Source organism: Notolepis coatsorum (assembly GCF_963971535.1).
Source record: "Notolepis coatsorum genome assembly, chromosome: 17".
Classification (NCBI taxonomy): domain Eukaryota; kingdom Metazoa; phylum Chordata; class Actinopteri; order Aulopiformes; family Paralepididae; genus Notolepis; species Notolepis coatsorum.
In genome coordinates this window covers 68,379,561-68,398,275 of record NC_140181.1, presented here as the reverse complement: position 1 = coordinate 68,398,275, position 18,715 = coordinate 68,379,561, and the positions used below count along the sequence as shown (strand labels likewise).

The 18,715-nt window shown below is 40.4% G+C and overlaps 1 protein-coding gene across 1 annotated transcript in view; it reads right to left on the bottom strand.

The window, feature by feature from the left end:
- troap (trophinin associated protein) overlaps positions 1 to 18,184 on the bottom strand; it is a 32,918-nt gene extending 14,734 nt beyond the window's left edge. The window contains exons 1-9 of the mRNA XM_084332749.1: positions 18,172 to 18,184; positions 16,480 to 16,562; positions 15,223 to 15,460; positions 14,451 to 15,105; positions 13,856 to 13,977; positions 8,648 to 8,699; positions 5,611 to 5,759; positions 4,192 to 4,237; positions 3,999 to 4,081 (exon numbers count right to left, since the gene is read on the bottom strand). Of these exons, the coding sequence (XP_084188875.1) occupies positions 3,999 to 4,081; positions 4,192 to 4,237; positions 5,611 to 5,759; positions 8,648 to 8,699; positions 13,856 to 13,977; positions 14,451 to 15,105; positions 15,223 to 15,460; positions 16,480 to 16,538 (1,404 nt within the window). The 5' untranslated portion in view covers positions 16,539 to 16,562; positions 18,172 to 18,184. The remainder of the gene's footprint in view (positions 1 to 3,998; positions 4,082 to 4,191; positions 4,238 to 5,610; positions 5,760 to 8,647; positions 8,700 to 13,855; positions 13,978 to 14,450; positions 15,106 to 15,222; positions 15,461 to 16,479; positions 16,563 to 18,171) is intronic.
- Between the last annotated feature and the right edge of the window lie 531 nt (positions 18,185 to 18,715).

Sequence of the window (18,715 nt, the reverse complement as noted above, 5' to 3'; positions counted from 1 at the left end):
AATATGATGTCCAAAGAGCTGTCACTATCAGTGAAGCAAGCAATCATTCATTAGGCTGAAAAATCTAAACAAACCCATCAGAGAGATAGCAAAAACATTAGGTGTGGCCGAATCAGCCGTTTAGTACATTCTTAAAAAGAAAGAACGCACTGGTGAGCTCAGCAACACCAAAAGACACAGAAGACCACAGAAAACAACTGTGGTGGAGGACATAAGAATTCTTTCCCTTGTGAGATTTTTTTTTTCTTTTTTTTTTTTTTTTCTTTCTTTATTCTTTATTATTATTATTATTTAATTTTTTCTTGTTTAACTGTGGATTGTGTGTTTCTTGTATAATGGTATAAATTATTATTTGTGCAAATTAGGTTGTACACCGATCATTAAGTAAATACTCGTTTAGTTTAGGAATAAGGGGCAGGTAACTATAAGATTTATTCTTCTTCCTGCTCCTTTTGTCCATGGAATGATAATTATGATTGTGTAATGAAGAAACTCTGATTGTATGATTCTATGTGGCAAATAAATACTCTGAATCTGAATATGTTTATGAAAATAAACATCACAATCTAAGGAAAGAGATCACGTTGCCAGTGTCGAATTCTTCATGAGTCGGATTGCATTAACGGGGTTGAAATAGTTGTACAGCCAGTACGGGGAAAGTCGACTTCGGAGTAAGAGATAAACACAACGCAGAAACTTCACGGAACCACAGGTAGAGCCATATGAAATCCGCGTTCACGGAATCGCGGACGGAATCGCGGAATTGACCAATAAAAATGGAATCAACTGCAAAACGTGGAATATTGCAGAATTTTGCCTAATCTGGACTGAAATTCCGTTTTTGGGTGGAACGTTTGGTGCAAAGCAAACATGACCGGGGACCGCTGCGTGTTACACACAACACAGCAGTGTCCAAGCGTCTGCCGTCTGGCTGCTTCGGTGTTAACGTCGTCAAGAAGCTAAGAAATTCTGCAATAAGCCCTAAATTCAGAGCAGAGCAGTATCCTAATGACTTTTATGCCTCCGGCGATAAGGTGTTTTGCAAATTCTGTCAACGTTCCGTGGACTGGACCCGCAAAAACACGTTATAAAACACACTATTATGATTAAATAGCTAACGTTACAGTACATAGGACTATAGATGGAAATGATAGCTTCTAGCTAAATCTGGTGCACCCATCCATTTGTTTAATGCAAATGATTGTCAGTACACCGTCCTTTATATAAACGAAATAAACTAAAAGGTGCCTAAATTATGCATTACTATATTTCATCACAATATAATAGATATAGCTAGGCTACTGACATTGTCATTGTGATAATGTCAGTAGTAGCTACTCTAGCTGTATCTATTGCAGGGGTCAGCAACCTTTTTGACATGGAGTGCCTGTTTGAAATATAGTTGTAACTAGTGTGCCTCAACAATATTCCATGCATCGTAAAAATGTGTTCTCATAATCAGGTCTTTTTAATGATAATTTTTACATTATTACATCATTATTGTTATTGTTATTATTAACAATATTATTATGATGGTTGTATCAACCCTAAATCTGAGTTGGGGGGGGGGGGTGCAATGCAGACAAACAGCTGCATACAGTGCCACAGTACATTTGCCCATTCATTTTTGGACACATCACACACCATTGGTGTGTGCACTGTACGTGTGCTGTCATAGCTCCACCTACAGGCCTAATGGAGAACACCAGGATGTGAATGGAGGGTGAATGTGAGGTATATCGTGTAAATAAGTTTTGATTCATCGCAAGACTACACTGTAAAAAGAAATATAATAATAAGTTACCAGAACTTACAAATATTGAGTTCAGTTACTGTGCATTAAGGTTTTCAGTTTTCAATCCATAATAAGTTAACAGAAAAATAAGTACACAACCACATTATTTCAACCTAATAAAACTGTTTATTGTCATTGTTTTAAGAACACAAGTTGACTTGGTAATACTCACATTTTGAGTACTGTGCAATGTTCAATGAAATAGAAAAATAAATAATACAATTAGTTGATTAATCCCACTGGTCACAATGGTGACCGTAATAATGTTTTTGTTATAAGGCTCTGCAAATGTTACTGAATGATGTAGCAATGTATTTCCAGCTAAATTGAAATAATAAACAAATAAAGGGTCTCAATTAAATATGTGGTAGTAGAAAGAACCTGTGGGAGGATTTCAACAAGATAAATGTGACAACAGTGCAAAATATTTCACTATAATATTTCAAAAACAAAAAAACAAAAAAAACATTTTTTTTTTTTTTAATTTATTTAAATGCTGCCCCCTGTGCCTATGCAAATGCCCCCGCGTGCCTATGCAGGCACGCGTGCCTAGGGTTGCCTACCCCTGATCTATTGTTTACACTTGAAATTTGTGTTTTTATTTTGTGTGCATTTTTATTTTGTCACAATATTATTTGAAAAATATTGTGTAAAATTGAACTGTATTTCTGAGTTGCAGCACTTAAAAACATTAAATGGACTGTGGACATTTATTCATTCCCACTTATTAGACACTATTTCTGACGGTAAAATGAGCATAAAAAGCAAAATACAGAATTCTGAAATTTAAAACGGAAAAATTCTGAATTTGGGAAAAAATTTAATGGAATTTGGAAAATAATAAAACTGATTTCATATGGCTCTACCACAGGTGACGAAGTGATACTGGCTGATTATGACAAAATCTATCACCCTGGTGAAGAAAAACCCCTTCACAACAGCGACTTCGGGTTATTGAGAAGCGCTATATAAATTAAATTAATTATTATTATTATTATTATTAAGAATACTCTCCAGGAGGTAGGTGTATCTGTGTCAAAGTCAACAATCAAATGAATACTTCACCAGAGTGAATACAGAGATGTAAACCATTGGTAAGCTTCATAAAACATGAAAAACTAATTAAGAGTTGGCCAAAAGAACATATAGAAAAGCCTGTACAGTTCTGGAACAACATCCTATGAACAGATGAGACAAAGATCCATGTAGGTCAAAGATAGGAAGAGAAGTATGGAGAAGGAAAGCAACTGCTTATGAGCCAAAGCATACCACCTCATCAGTGAAGCATGGTGGTAGTGTTATGGTGTGGGCATGTATGGCTACCAATGAAACTGGTTCCCTGTGAATGCCGATAAAAGCAGCAGGATGAATTCTGAAGTGTTTCGGGCAATATTATCTGCTCATATTCAGCCAAGTGCACAGTGCAGATGGACAATGACCTGAAGCAAACTGCAAAAGCAACAAAGAGTTTTTAAGGCAAAGAAGTGGAATGTTATGCAATGGCCAAGTCAATCACCTGCCCAGAATCCAATTGAACATGCATTTCACTTGCTGAAGACAAATCTGAAGGGAACATACATCAAGAACAAGCAAGAACTGAAGGCAGTTGCAGTAGAGGCCTGGCAGATTCACCAGGGACGAAACCTAGCATCTGGTGATGTCTATGGGTTCCAGACTTCAGGCAGTCATTGACTGCAAAATGTTTTGCAGTCATTACAGTTAGGATTGTACCGCACTTTAAAAATAAGGAGAATAAGCATGCACTTGTCAAATGCCATGGCAGCAAAAACAAGGGGAGCGTGGGCCACAAATTGGACAGTGCGGCTATAATCCTACCAACAGTTGAGTTTTAAACAAAATACACACCTAGGTTTACATACGCATTAATAAAACATTTCAAGGACAACAGCTTTTTATCCAGGATATTTGGTCACTTTAGTAAATTTTCAAGGTTTTCCATGGCTGGAAAATCTATTCTCAGAGTTTCCAGGACAAGTCAGAAACCCTGATACTGGCCATAGCACACATCATGGGACAAGCATTTATACTGGCCAGAGCAAACATTGTGGGACATACATGTATACTGGTCATAGCCGACATGAAAACGTGGGACATACATGTATACTGGTCATAGCCAACATGAAAACGTGGGACATACATGTATACTGGTCATAGGTACCAGACATGAAAACGTGGGACATACATGTATACTGGCCATAGCAGACATCGGCACGGAGCAGGTCATGGGGATTCGCTGAGGAGTCCATTTTGTCGCTGGAGAGCATTCTGCTGAGGAGAAAGCAGTCATGCCTCAGAAGGGTTTGAAGGACAAAAGGTGATTACTGATTATGCATTCATTTACAGACATTTTCGAGAGGAATGGTAAAGGATCTTACCCGTGGGACCTCCAGCACGACATTTTGAAACAGGCACTCTCTGAGCCTAAAAAGCCAACCATCACAGTAAATCAAACTTTTAAAATGATGTTCATAAAAGTACCGTAGCGAGAGCAAGACACAGCCGGCACAGGTTAGGACTAAGGAAAACCATCTCTACTCACTGTCAGAAGGATCCGCCCCTTTCTGACAAAAGAAGCCACCCAACTCCTTGTCCAATCAACAGTCATGTATCGCCTCGACTACTGCAATGCACTGCTCGCTGGTTTACCGACCACCAAGCCTCTCAGAACGCAGCCGCCCTTCTGATCTACAACCTACCAAAGTCAGCCCATGTTACCCCGCTTCTTAGGGACCTGCACTGGCTCCCCATCGCCGCACGAATTTGCTTCAAGGTCCTTGACCTGGCATATTGCGATGGGAATGGCTCCCGCCTACCTCCGGTCAATGGTCTCTAACTACACACCCTCAAGACTCCTCCGCTCTACATCCTCTGGCCGCCTCGGACCCGCTCCTATCCGAGCTCCTGGAGGGTCATCAAAGAGAAGCTGCCTATTCTCGGTCCTCGCTACACAATGGTGGTGGAACGAACTTCCCACCAGTTAGGACAGCCGAAACCCGACCAATCTTTCGCCATTGACTAAAAACACACTTCTTCAATCAATATCTGAAATGAATTTAAAAAATAAAAATAACCCACTAACCTTCTTATACTATCATGCACTCTTCCTACCATACTAATATGTATTTACTACTATGCACTCAACACTGCAGCACCCAAGTTCATTTGAAAGCACTGTTATTTTTTTATCAACTTTTTCTCCCATTTTCTATTTTTCTCCCATCCCAATTTTCGTATCGTCCAATTCTACCCTCCCCTGTCTCTAACGTTGTTAGGCCATGCCTCCCACAAGCCGGCTGTAATGTGGACGAAGCCATACATTGCACGAGGCCCCTCCGGTACTCGAGGTAGCAGCCGTCGCATCTTTTCACCTGCACAGCGCGATCTTTCAGCGTCGGGGGTCTGCGCTTTGGAGGGACGCCGCCCCCGTCGCTTCCTGATTCTACTGCACAGGCGCACCAACCGACCTGTAGGAGTCGCTGTCCACAACGTCCGATCCCCACCCATCAGCTTCCCACCCCCTAATACTGCCAAATGTATTAGTATGAACGACCAGCAAAGCTGAATGCAATGCGGAGAGCTGGGCTCGAACCCAGCGGCCAGCGTCTCCTGCATTGGTGGTGAGCGCCTTGCCCACTGCACCACCTAGCCGCCCTTGAAAGCACTGTTTGATGAACATTGTTACTCAGTTGTAAGAGTTGTACCCTTCCTGCTGACTTGTCGTACAGAACTTGTAAGTCGCTTTGGATAAAAAGCGGCAAGCTAAATGACAAAATGTAAATGTAAAATGTACTCACGGTGTAGATGGAGGTGCCTCTGCCTGAGGGACAGATAGAGTTTCGAGGCGTGGCCTCCAGAGGCCGTCTAGGCTGCTTCACCCCCTCACCGTGCAGGATGCTGCTCAGCGCAGCAGGGTCAGGGGAGAACTGAACCGACTTTGCTGCTCCTACGACACAGTCAAGCAGGATGTGAACTCAGGCACAGTACAAATCCCACTAACTCTTTAGAGTGAGTTGTTTAACATAATACAACGGTTAAATGCGATTGGTTAAATAGGCGTTCCAATGAGAATTTGAATTGGTTGCAAAGCAATTGTTTTATACGATTGCTAAAATTGAATTTATAATTTGAAAGGGGAAGTTACATTAAAAAACTCTTCATGTTTGTACAACAATGAATTTTTTTTGTATTTCAATCTGTGGAGTGAAACTGTGGAACAGTCTGAATGTGGAGCTAAAGCAATGAACCCAAACATGAACCAGTTTAAAAAGAGGTATATGATTTTTTTACGAGGTACAGGGATGAAGAAGGGCTTTGACAATCAGCAGGTGTTAACATTACTGTTTACATTACATTAGGCGTTTACTTTATTATTGTGGGTACATATATTGAAATGTATGCATTTATGGGTAGATATGTGTATGTATGTATGTTTGTATATATATATATATATATGTGTATTTAGACTGTATATTCACAAATAGTAGTAGAGAAGAGGAAGTATTAAATACATTTATACTTCCTCCTACTCCTTTGGAAGTGTTAAATTAATATTGTGTATTAGTTTTAACCATTTGTTTGTTGTTGAATTGTATCCTTTTTTTGTATTTATGAATATATATTTTTTTTTATGTATTTACATTTTTCAAATTAAGATTTTAATTTTAAGAAATCTATCTAATTTTAAGAATTCAAACTACTCATGGTAACCAGGGAACAAACTACTGTTTTCTCCTGGATTTCACTTGCTATATTAGAGACAACATCTCAGGTGGCACATGTTGGAAATAGTTTAATAGAAGCCTCAATAGCTAACAGTTCTTTACTGTGATTATAGGCCCCTCTGCGGTGGTGACAACATTACTTGCCCCCATACTTGCACACAGAGTATGCCTTGTGGCCCGACGAATATTGTTGTACTACACGTCTCAAACTTATGTTAACTTGTGTTATTATCAACAGGTCAGGACTAGAAACATTATGATTGAATCCAAGTAGCTATCTAGCTAGCATGCTAGTGAAATAGACACATTTGACTGTGTGTAACAGAGTTAGAAATTATATTTGTTTGCATGTGAATTTTATCTAAATTGAGAAACATTATACCGTATTTGTTTTGGGAGCCACCTGGTGACGTGTTGAGGTCATTGTATATCGCGCTGCATGTCCCTGTGGGGATGCCGTACCTACCCAGCAGTTTTATACCCGTCTGTTGAGGTAGGTCCCCCATTGAAGTGTAGCTCTGCTATTTCAATATTTTCTCTGGTTAGAATTTGTCTAAACATTAAACTGTAATAACATAGTGCATAACGCTCACTGTATTACATAATGTAATGATAGCTGTGTTGGTTTGACCGCTGGTATTGGTGTATGTGTGTGTTGCGTTTTGCAAATATTAGAACTGGGGAAACGTGTCATGGCGCGAATACTTTCTTTGTTGCTTAATGTATTCTTTTATGTTGTACATGCAGGTATGCAAGATGTGCAGTGACCAGAAAACTACCGTACTTTTCGGACTATAAGCCGCGGCTTTTCCCCCCATTTTTCGACCCTGCGGCTTATATAACGGTGCGGCTTATATGTGACTCGACGTGACCAAACCCGAAAATGTAAAAATCTAAATATTGCTTTTTTGACTGCATTGAAATGTTATTATCTGTTCCCTTATTTGCTAAACTTAATACAACTTGTAAATGAGTTAATTCTTGTTATTTGTCGACAGTATTGTGTCCCAATGCTAATTACATATGGTAATTAAACATTAAAACACCTGCGGCTTATAGTCCAGTGCGGCTTATATATGTACACATCATTCAATTTAGCTTCTGCGGCTTATAGTCAGGTGCGGTTTATAGTGCGAAAAGTACGGTAGTTATTGTATTCTATGTGTCGTCCATAGGTATGTGGCTTCATACGTAGTGCAAACATGTTATTTTCGACGTCATTATATTTGTTGTTAATTTACTGATGCACTTCCTGCTATGTCCAGCAGGTCGTGCAAGTTTACCAATTTGGTTTATAGACTTGCAAATTAATGGTATGATACTGTGTTGTGGTACATTGTATTGGGAAGTAATTGTTATGAGAATGTAAAATACATGTACTTTTATAAATACTGTGTCATTGAGACATTATAAAAAGAGCAGTTTTGTACCCGTCTGTTGAGGTATGCAAGATGTGCAGTGACCAGAAAACTACAGTTATTGTATTTTATGTGTCGTCCATAGGCAATAAATGGTCGAAAGCAGTTCCGTCTCTTCAATCTCTGACCAAATGAGAACAGTTACATAGTTAGCAAAACCAACATAACATAGCATGCTAGTTGCTAACGTTACCACTTGGTTCTGATGCTGTGTTGTATCAAATCACTATCATCATTCATGGTAAGCTGGTTCCCAAATGGTTTTCTTTGGTTTGCTGACGGATAGCCTATATGTTTTTGTGTCTATTGGTCTTTACTTCCAGATTATTTGGTTTAGTTTTGATTACAATAATTTATTTATTTTATCATTTATAACAGCTAGCAAGCAAAAAAAACGCTACATAACCTTTTTCAAGCATACGTTTAGTCAACACTAGTTAAAAACCCATATTTTATCATCTATATTTCCAGTTCCGCCTTCACATGGGAGGCGGCGTGGAGCAGAGAATATAAGAATTACAGTTTCACACTCTCTACTGTAGCATTCTGTATGAAGGTTAGCAGATTCTATGAAATGATCAATTTAACTTCAACTTTTATCATATAAGCCTAGGTTTAACAGCAACCAGTATATGAAATGTAATCCAAGATCATATTTATAGCACACGTGGGGTTTCCAGTCTTGCACCAACCTGTCGAGGGTCCAGTCTTTTGCAGACTCCTCATAACAGAAACTCTCTGGGGCTGTAGAGAACAGAGCAAAGTAAACAAACTGATAGATAGCTGTTGACAATATTCACACAGCGGCCATTTTGCTCAGGTTGGGATTTCTTTACACCCCGTTCCCAGGGTCAATGGGAAACAGTCCTAGCCTAGAATTATAAGAGGATGGGTCAGTGCAATCATAGAAACGTTTGAAAATGGCTTCCCTCATTACCAGTGGGGAGACAAAATTGCATTTTAAGAAGTAGCGTAGTGTCCCAGATGGTGCAGAATAACTTCCATGATAAATGTTTTGACTGTGACCCATCCTCTTATTCTAAGTCTTAGGATCTACACAGTTAGCGTTACATCACCAGGACACAATGGAATTACAATTAAAACAAGAACACAGCACAAAATCTAATCCAAAAAGCTCAATCAGTGAGCCATCAAATCGGCAAAGGTCCAGTCAGATGAGTACAACCAGTACACTCGTAGGGACCGGGCTACATTGATCCATTGTGTCCTTCTGTTTTTAAATTATTCTTCAACGTTGGGACAGGGCTGATGATGTGTCCGTCTCTGCAAAGATTTGTGTCCATTTTGATGGGACAGAATAGTTTGGAGGGGATGATATTTTGGAAGCGACAGATACATCACCGTCCGTTAGAAGATCGGTTCCTGCAAAACGCACGATTACGTTAGGTTCCAATTTAATAACAAACTGACAGACAGTGGACACAGCAATGCCTTCCGTCCGCTTTCTCTCCATTTTGTGAGGGATCAAAGTAGCCGAACGGTGTAGAAAAGATATAGGAGAAGAGGTGGGCTTCCCACTCTCCAGGACATTTACAACAAGCGTTGCAGGGCCAAGGCTAAGAGAATAACCAAAGACTCTAGTCACCCAAACAACTGCCTCTTTGAACTGCTGCGGTCAGGCAAGTGCTACCGGAGTCTCATGGCCAGTACAGAGAGACTCAGAAGGAGCTTCTATCCCCAGGCCATCACGATGCTCAATGACTCCATGTAACACTTGTTGCACACACATTCACATACACACACTCATTTCTAAACAAACATTCACCTTAACACTCACTTTAGACACCAACACTACATTACAGTGTTTCCCCTACCATTGCCTTGGCGGGGCGCCCCGCCCCTCCAGAAAAAATTATTTAAAAAAAATGTAAATACATTTTTTTTTTTATTATTTTGCTTTAATCACAGTAACGTTGGCGAGCTAGCTAAATTATACATAAATCGGTTTTCATATAAATCAATATTGACTAAGACTTTAAAACGGTGGTGCGGCACAGTCTACGGAGATGCAGAAAGAAAGCTACCAAATCCATTCCGAGACTGTCTCTCTCTCTCTCCTTCAAGTAGCCAAACGTTACACTATAAAAACGAACTGGATAGTTCATATAAGCCATTCTCCCTTTCTGTGTGTGTGTGTGTGTGTGTGTGTGTGTCCGTCCCAACTCTGGTCTTTGGCAAGTTTGATAGTATTTACCATTTACCGAGGATGGCCAGATAATGTTGATATTTAAACTTAAAAAATAATTATACAGAGAGAAGCTTCAGCAAGTACAAAACGCTGCTGACCGACAAAAGAGAATCCCTCACTGAGGAAAACACAAAGGCCTAACCATCATGTATCAATGGTGATGTCAGCCAGAGATGGGGAGAAGCATGAACCTTTAAAAGGACATCTCTTTGAAATAAATTACATTTTACAGTTTTTTTTCGATTTCTTTTAAACAAATTATTATTTTGTATTATTTAACTATTTAATTATTATTTAGTTATTGCACTGCAGTTGAACTGAAAAAATAAACCTCATAACCTAACTGGCACTGAACATTGAACTACACTGGCATTGTTTGCAGATGTACTGTTATTAAAGTTAGTTAAAAACATAATTTTGTATCGTTTTTTTTGGTTAAATCCAAAGGAAAAAATATAAAATCAGAAAAATCAGAAAACGGGGAAATTTAAAAACAGAGAAATCCGAAAACAGGAAAATTCGTATCCGAAAAATAAAAACGGATTTCATAGGGCCCTAGACACTTTGAGTGCCATGGACGCGTTGTCGTTAGTTCATGCCGCCAGTTGAATGCCAGCAACACTATATAGCGTTTGTTTGTCGTATATTTTTTTATTAGCGATTTTCGAATTCATATTTCATCAATCGAGCCTCACGCTAGTGTTGCAGACTCTCCCTGTGTAACTGCACCCCATTAGATTAGGGGGCTTTCTCACTAACCATTCGGGGTCGAATCAGAGCACGATCGCATCAAAATAGGGTGTGATCGTCCTACTGAGAACGCTGGAATAGGTGGTTTCGGGTGCGCGCCAGTGGGAGCGGGGTGCATGCTTACTGTAATGCTTTCATGCTTGCTTGAATTTTGGGCAGATAAAACATACAGCAACAACTGGACAATACCCAGAAAAACGATATTTATGGGCAATTTGGAGAGTTCAGACCTCAACCAAACAAGCATGTTGAGCCTCACGGCTCAGTGGATGAAAACATGAAGCCACGTTACAAGCACAAGACTTCCCTGGCTCGCATTAGGCCTGGCAATTTTTTTGCCATTGCTATGTCTATACTAGGGCTGTCCCCGACTAAGGATTTGGATGGTCGACTAGGATTGGCCAAAATTTGCCCTTAGTCGACTATTGGTCGACTTAAAAAATATATATATATATAATTTTTTATGCATCATTCCATTTGGGCTGTGGGGGGTGCTTAATGTCTGAAGGAGTCGACTGAAGGCTTCTTGTGCTCTGCAAAAGCATGCAATTGGTCCACTGATGGATACATCTTGATATTTGTCTAGTCTAGTGTGTTCATTAGATGGGTGAAATCCTCTTTCAGTGCCTCTGTGCCTGTTTTCGTAGGCAGTTGGCCTCTGGTATGCGTGCCATTAGCGTTAGCCACGTTCTAGGCCTCTTTTCTTTTGGAAAGAATGATAAAAAAATAAAAATTCTCTTTTTTTTTATATTATATTCGACTAAGAGGTTAGCCAGTTGACTACGGCTCCTTTCGACCGATTAGTCGACTAATCGATTAATAGGGGTCAGCCCTAGTCTATACATTGGTTTCTTGGTTTTCACCCCCGAAAAATGACAATGTTTTTTGTGTATGCCAGAATATTCCAGTAAAGGGCGTTTATTACGGAATCTATATATTTTCCTGAAAAACTAGGGCTTTTCAAAATGCTATAAAACTTAAATGAACCGATTAAAAAACAATCCGTTTTGACAATGTTGACTGCAAACAAGTCATTGATAAACGACGGCCATATTAGACACATAGCCATAATTTAAGACAGAGATTATGCGTTCACAACGCTATCATTGAAGTGGGTGCTGGCATCCAACCACGTTTTAGCATGTTAACAAGTGGCAACCAAAGTGTTAAGGTGAGTTAATAAATTCACTCTGAAAATCTGCTCCGCTCTGATAAACTGACTCTTTGGTCAGAGCGTCCAGTGTGCACTCTGAGCCCTCAGAATTTCCGAACAACTTGAGTGCGCTCGCTCCGACACTGGTGGTTGTAAATAGTTCATATGTGTGTTGTCACTACTGTATGTATAATTGTAAATAAGTTAATTTATGTGTTGTAAATAAATATTGTTAATGTAAATAAATATTGTTAATATTTATTTACCTAATTTATGTGCAATCGTTTCATTTCAGCTCAGTGTAGAGAAATGCACCGATACCAACCACCTTACTGCGCGCGTCTATGACGACACTGTTGACACCACGTATCCGTGACACACGTGGCCCGCGAAAACACTAGTAGTTTTGGGGGCCTACCACCCCCACTGAAAGAATCCTAGGGGAAACACTGCATTATATTTACCGTACTTTTCGGACTATAAGCCGCAGCTTTTTTCCCCATTTTTCGACCCTGCGGCTTATATAACGGTGCGGCTTATATGTGGACAAAACCCGAAAATCGAAATATTGCTTTTTTTACTGCATTGAAATGTTATTTATCTGTTCCCTTATTTGCTATTTACTTAAAGGGGAACTATTTTACTATTTATTTCACTATTTGGGCACTTTTACACAATTCCTGTGAGTTTATGGAACACCTCTGTAATTTTTTATTTTTTTTAATTCATCGTTTTGTATTTCTAATCAAGTCCTCAAAAACAGCATTTTTCTACCTCAAGATCTTAAGCCGTTTTGAGCCTGGGCTCCAACCACTGTGTTCGGAACTGTGTGGAGTGTGTGTGAGTCTCATGCAGCTGAGTCTCTCTGACATCACAAATCAGCACATTTTCAGATGACTCCGTTCAGTGAGGGTGAATATTGTGAGAGGAGAATTGGAAGAATGCGTCAATATGAGAATTAAAGACATAGATCATATTAATATAAGTCCACATAGCTAGGAAACAATGCTAAACACTGAAAAAGGACATTTATAAGATAGTTCCCCTTTAATACAACTTGTAAATGAGTTAATTCTTGTTATTTGTCCAACAGTATTGTGTCCCAATGGGAGTCATTCTCTGTAGAGGTGAGAGTCATTCTCTGTAGAGGTGGGAGTCATTCTCTGTAGAGGTGGGAACTTAAAGCTCAATATAAGAACGACACCACAGAATCGAGAAAGAGCAATCAATCTGTCAATCCTTTCCGTGTCCAGGCCGGGTGAGGTTTCCCGTGTCGAGTCAAATTAAGCCGCAGGCTCCACTCCTTACATTATGGTAATTAAACATTAAAACACATGCGGCTTATAGTCCAGTGCGGCTTATATATATATGTACACATCATTCAATTTAGCTGCTGCGGCTTAGTCAGGTGCGGCTTATAGTGCGAAAAGTACGGGTATCTATTATTAAAGAGATTTGCACTACAAGTACATTCATACCTCATTTGCAATTGCACCTTACCTCAAAGTTTTGTACCTTATTTTCTGCATTGTACCTCACTGTTAACTCATTCTTACTCACTGTACTTAGACTGTACCTAGGTTGTACTTTAGACTGTATATATGTATATTCCTCTTTACTTACTTTTTTTTACTGTATAAAGCACACTCTCAGGGGCTCATACAGAACCAAGCATTTCACCGTAAAGTATGTGTATTTTATTGTGATAATTAATAAACAAACTTGAAACTTGAACACGTCGTATTGTGCCAGTATGGGTACGATGCAGGACTTGTGAAACCAGCTCACCATGTAAGGATAGGGTTGCATGGTCTTTCGAAGTGTAGACCCCGGGCCTGTGACACCGATCCCCTCGTTCTTTAGGATACTGAGCAAGGCTGCGTGGTCCGACTGGAAGGCCTCCCTACTGCCTGAAAGACACACAAGATCTCAGCCCCGAGTACACATTGTAAAAGAAAATATTAGGGCTGTCAAAGTTAGCGTATTTATAAAACGTTAGAGCAAATGTGTATTAACGCCACTAATTGACACATAACGCACATTTAAGTGTACAAATTTATTTATTACTGTAATATATCAATAAAAGTAACTGTCCACTCCCATGTTGATAAGAGTATTAAAGATTTGAAAAATAACCCTTTAAGGAACATTCTGAACAGACAATTTTTTTTTGATTAATCACAGTCAACTATGGACAATCATGCGATTAAATATTTTAATTGATTGACAGCCCTAGAAAATATACAATGCAGTGTTATGATAAAATGCTGAATAAGGAAGGAATGGCAGCAGGAGAGCATTTGGACATTCTTTACCAATTCTATTTATATCCAACAAGGAATTGTTATTGTCTGACTGCAAAGCCAAGAGACATGTTACTCACCAGTTGAACTGCTTGGTAAATTTGCACTGGGGGCACACTGACTTGGCTGGCTAGTCCGAATTATCTTGCATGGATCTTTAAGACTAAGTAGGTCCAAGTTTTTCAAACAGTCCTCTGCGGTAGTTAGACTATTCTGATGCATCTCTACTTCATTTGGAATGGACGATGAAGGATTGTCAATACCCACTGAGCCAGTGGTAAATGCACTGGAATAACCAGGCTCTGCTAGCGATGCATTGCCTGGAGGCTTAGCTGTCCATTTTGGAACATGAGATAGAGAAGAGACAGCAGAGGTAGGCTGATGTCCTTGAGGCTTCTCTGTCCCCATGGTCGATTCCCAATTATGCTGTAACAAGACCAATGGATTGGCTTTTCTTGTTGCCAAGTGTTGAGCAATAGAGAGATGAGCGGCCACATCCCTATTAAATTGTGTATTCTGGGTGTTTTGGGTAGCATTCTGCAGTTTCTCATTGATATTTCTGGTTTTTGGATGGGCGGTGTGTGAAGTCTTTTCAGGTTGGGGAGCACGAGTGCCAGTCCTTGACGCAGAAACATGCAGAGGCCTCTGGCTCTGGGCTGCCGTCCTTGTACTCTTGGGCTGAGATAAGTTGAAAGGCACAGGCTTAGTGCACGGCTTCTTCCTCTTAGTTTTTCCCTGCAGAAAAAGAAAAAAATATATTGCGGAGGAACAGAGAAGGAACATATTAAAGACCATAACTTTGAGTGAAACTAATTCTGTTCCATTTCACAAAACAGGGAAAGAGGCACTTACAGCCAGAGGGCTCTCTTCCCACTTCTTGTAGGACTGACTGAAGTCAGAGGGAGTCTGAAGAAGATGCAGGGACTTTGCAAGCACTGGGAGTCTACTAATGCCCAGTCTCACAGGTGCTTTTTGCCTTTTTTCTGCGCTCCCTGGGTCCCGGTTTTCAAGATCTCGTTTAGAAAGCGGAGGAACAAACTTTGGAGAGGACTTTGGGTCTGCAGGCATTTTGTTAAGATCATTCCTGATTCTGTCAAAGAGAAAAACAAACAATTATTAAAAAAGTACTAATGGCATCTCCAAAAAATTGTGTGATCTGTAAGTTAATGATGAATAATAAGATGATAAGATGAACTGTCTGCCTAGGGCCTACACGAGTGGTTTGTGAGTGTATAAAGTCTGTAACTGTATTTTACGTATGGACCCCAGGAAGAATAGCCACAGCACTGCTGTGGCTAATGGGGATCCAATAGCAGTCCTCAAGAGAGTTCCATGGGGTTCGCAGAGAGGATTTACTGTACTGACTATTCCAATCACAGGTTTTACTTTCTACCGTTATCACAGCTACAACATTCTGGACCAAATCCAGCGATAAAGATCATCTCAGATTAGAGTCTCTGTAACTACATTTAATGAAATTAATTTATATCAATTTGTGAGTCTTTGACATGAAACAGGTTGAGACCCACTGGCCTATCATCCTACCCATCATCCTACCTCAAAGGCACTAAAAACCAAATTACAAACATCTCAAACAAACTAGTCAGACTACTGCTTGACCTGACTCCGAGAACCCACCTCACCCCTGCGGGAGACTGCAATTCGAAACTGGCCCATACAAATGTCCTAACCCAGTTGTACAGTAAATGACCAAGTATGGCTTTGTCAGTATTCCAATGTACAGTGTACAGTGTCCACCACCCACCCCCTACCTGACCCCCCCCCCCCCCCCACCCACCCAACCTACCCAACCTCCTCCAATGTACAGTTTCTACGTCAAATATACACTCTTTTTCTGGACACTTTTTGTATCACAAACAGTACTGTATTTGCAAATCTGGTATGTCATAAATGTATAGATGTAGCAGTACTGTCTATTTGTATGTTGTGTGTGTCGTATATGTTATGATGAATTGAAAATGGGGGACCCTGATGTAAACAAGATGAAAGTATTTCTCTGGTCTGCATCGCCTTAACAATTGTATGTATTGAGCTGTACTGTACCCATTCTGCAATCTGTTAATAAACTTTTCAATCAATCAATCAAACCTATGTTCTTTCTGGACTTTGTTTTGACTTTGCTGTTGAAATACTGGTGAGGTGTCCATATGCAAAGACGCTGGATTGCAGATCTGCTGCAACGACAAGCAGCAACAATGACAAAACATACAGTTAGACAAATTAGGCCAAATATCATGCAGTAAACACAAACAGCATTAGCCTCCTAACTACAGGGCAACAGCTATGATCTTGCCTTGACCAAAAAGCAAGACTAACGTTAGATGCTGCGAGATGCAAGCAAAATATACAAACCCTTGCAAAACAGAAGAAATGTTAAGTAACATTATAATTCATAGCTAATAGCTATATAGCCAGTCGTTCAGCCAATAATACAACCATAATCTGAGTTCGAACAGAGCAGATAACCCACAGCACGTCCTTTTCACGACATAAAGTTAGCATTACGTCAAATGTTGTACTCGAGAGTATGCAATCACGTTAGCGCTAAAACAAGCATACAATATGAATAATCACCAGCACTGCTTATTTAACATAACGTAGGGTTACTACAGTAACTTTGCGACTTTAGCACATGTTGAACAAAACTAATACAGGCGAAGAACAAACGTGAACAATTGCATTTGACTGGTTACGTACTTACAGATTCAACGGTAGCAAGTTAATTCCCTCCGTGCGATCAAGAAACGTCTCTGCTGTTGTAAATTCCGAAATGTTTAATGATTTCTGCCCCAATTAAAGGTCCTTGTCCTGAGAGTTCACACTGCAGGGAAACATACTGTAGTGTAGCAACTTCCTCACAGTTTGTAAAAAGCGCTCATTCCCATTGGTCGAAAAGCAAGAACATGTCAACCAATAGTTGTGCTACTTTAGGCGTCGCATTGTTTTCCACCAATCAGCCACAAGTTTGCGCAAACAACTACGCGAAAATAGACCACTACACTTCCGCGGAGTTAATTCTTTCTCTTTGCCTTCATTTCTAGGCCTGGGTGAGAACCACCAAGAGAGAGCTAGTGCTGTTGTGCAGTTCCTGCTTGCTGCAGGGCTGTATAATAGATTATAGGGCTGGAAATCTATAGTGCTCCCTCTGTCCTGTGGAGGGCGGCAATACGCCTAGACGCGTAGTCCGCCGGAAACTTACAAGAAGAAGAAGAAGAAGAAGAAGAAGAAGAAGAAGAAGAAGAAGAAGAAGAAGAAGAAGAAGAAGAAGAAGAAGAAGAAGAAGAAGAAGAAGAAGAAGAAGAAGAAGAAGAAGAAGAAGAAGAAGAAGAAGAAATCAGGGAGGAGATGCGGGGGGTCAAATGAATGGATGTGGACGAGAGCCGTGATGGAAGTGGTTGCCGATACGGCTGTGGGGGTGCTAGAGACATGATCGAATAGACGTTTATGCGCCTCGCTCTCCTGAACACGGCGTGACCCATAACTAATCGATCAGAACTAAATCGGCAGAGAAAAAGCCCATTTTAAAGCACCTATTCCGCATGGACATGCGCAGAGTGCCCATGGAGTCTGGACGACGCGAGATGACGCTCGAACGAATGTGGACTGTTCTATCAGAGGGGGGAGCTTCGGTGGCCAATGTCCTTTCAGCCGAACAGGATAATGAAAAAATGATCCCACTAAATGGCCAGACGCGTCTTATGGCGACATCTACAATTACCTCATTGAGTCTACAGGTAGACTAATGTTTATATTTAAGTGCAGCGGTCTGTAGCCACTTACATGACCATCGAAGCTCCCCCCTCTGATGGAACAGTCCACATTCATTCGAGCGTCATCTCGCGTCGTCCAGACTCCATGGGCACTCTGCGCATGTCCATGCGGAATAGGTGCTTTAAAATGGGCTTTTTCTCTGCCGATTTAGTTCTGATCGATTAGTTATGGGTCACGCCGTGTTCAGGAGAGCGAGGCGCATAAACGTCTATTCGATCATGTCTCTAGCACCCCCACAGCCGTATCGGCAACCACTTACATCACGGCTCTCGTCCACATTCATTCATTTGACCCCCGCAATCTCCTCCCTGATTTCAGAATCCCGGAAGTGTTACGGTGGTGCCACGTGATACGATTAATTTTGCCGCGGGTTTGATTGATTGATTGAAAACTTTATTAACAGATTGCTACGGCTCAGTACAGCTCAATACTAACAACTGCTAAGAGAATGAAGACAAGAAAAAGACTTTCGTCTGTTTACATAAGGGTCCTCCATTTTCAACTCATCAAGACATTTATGGCTGTGGGTAGGGCGTTCCACATTATTTTTGAT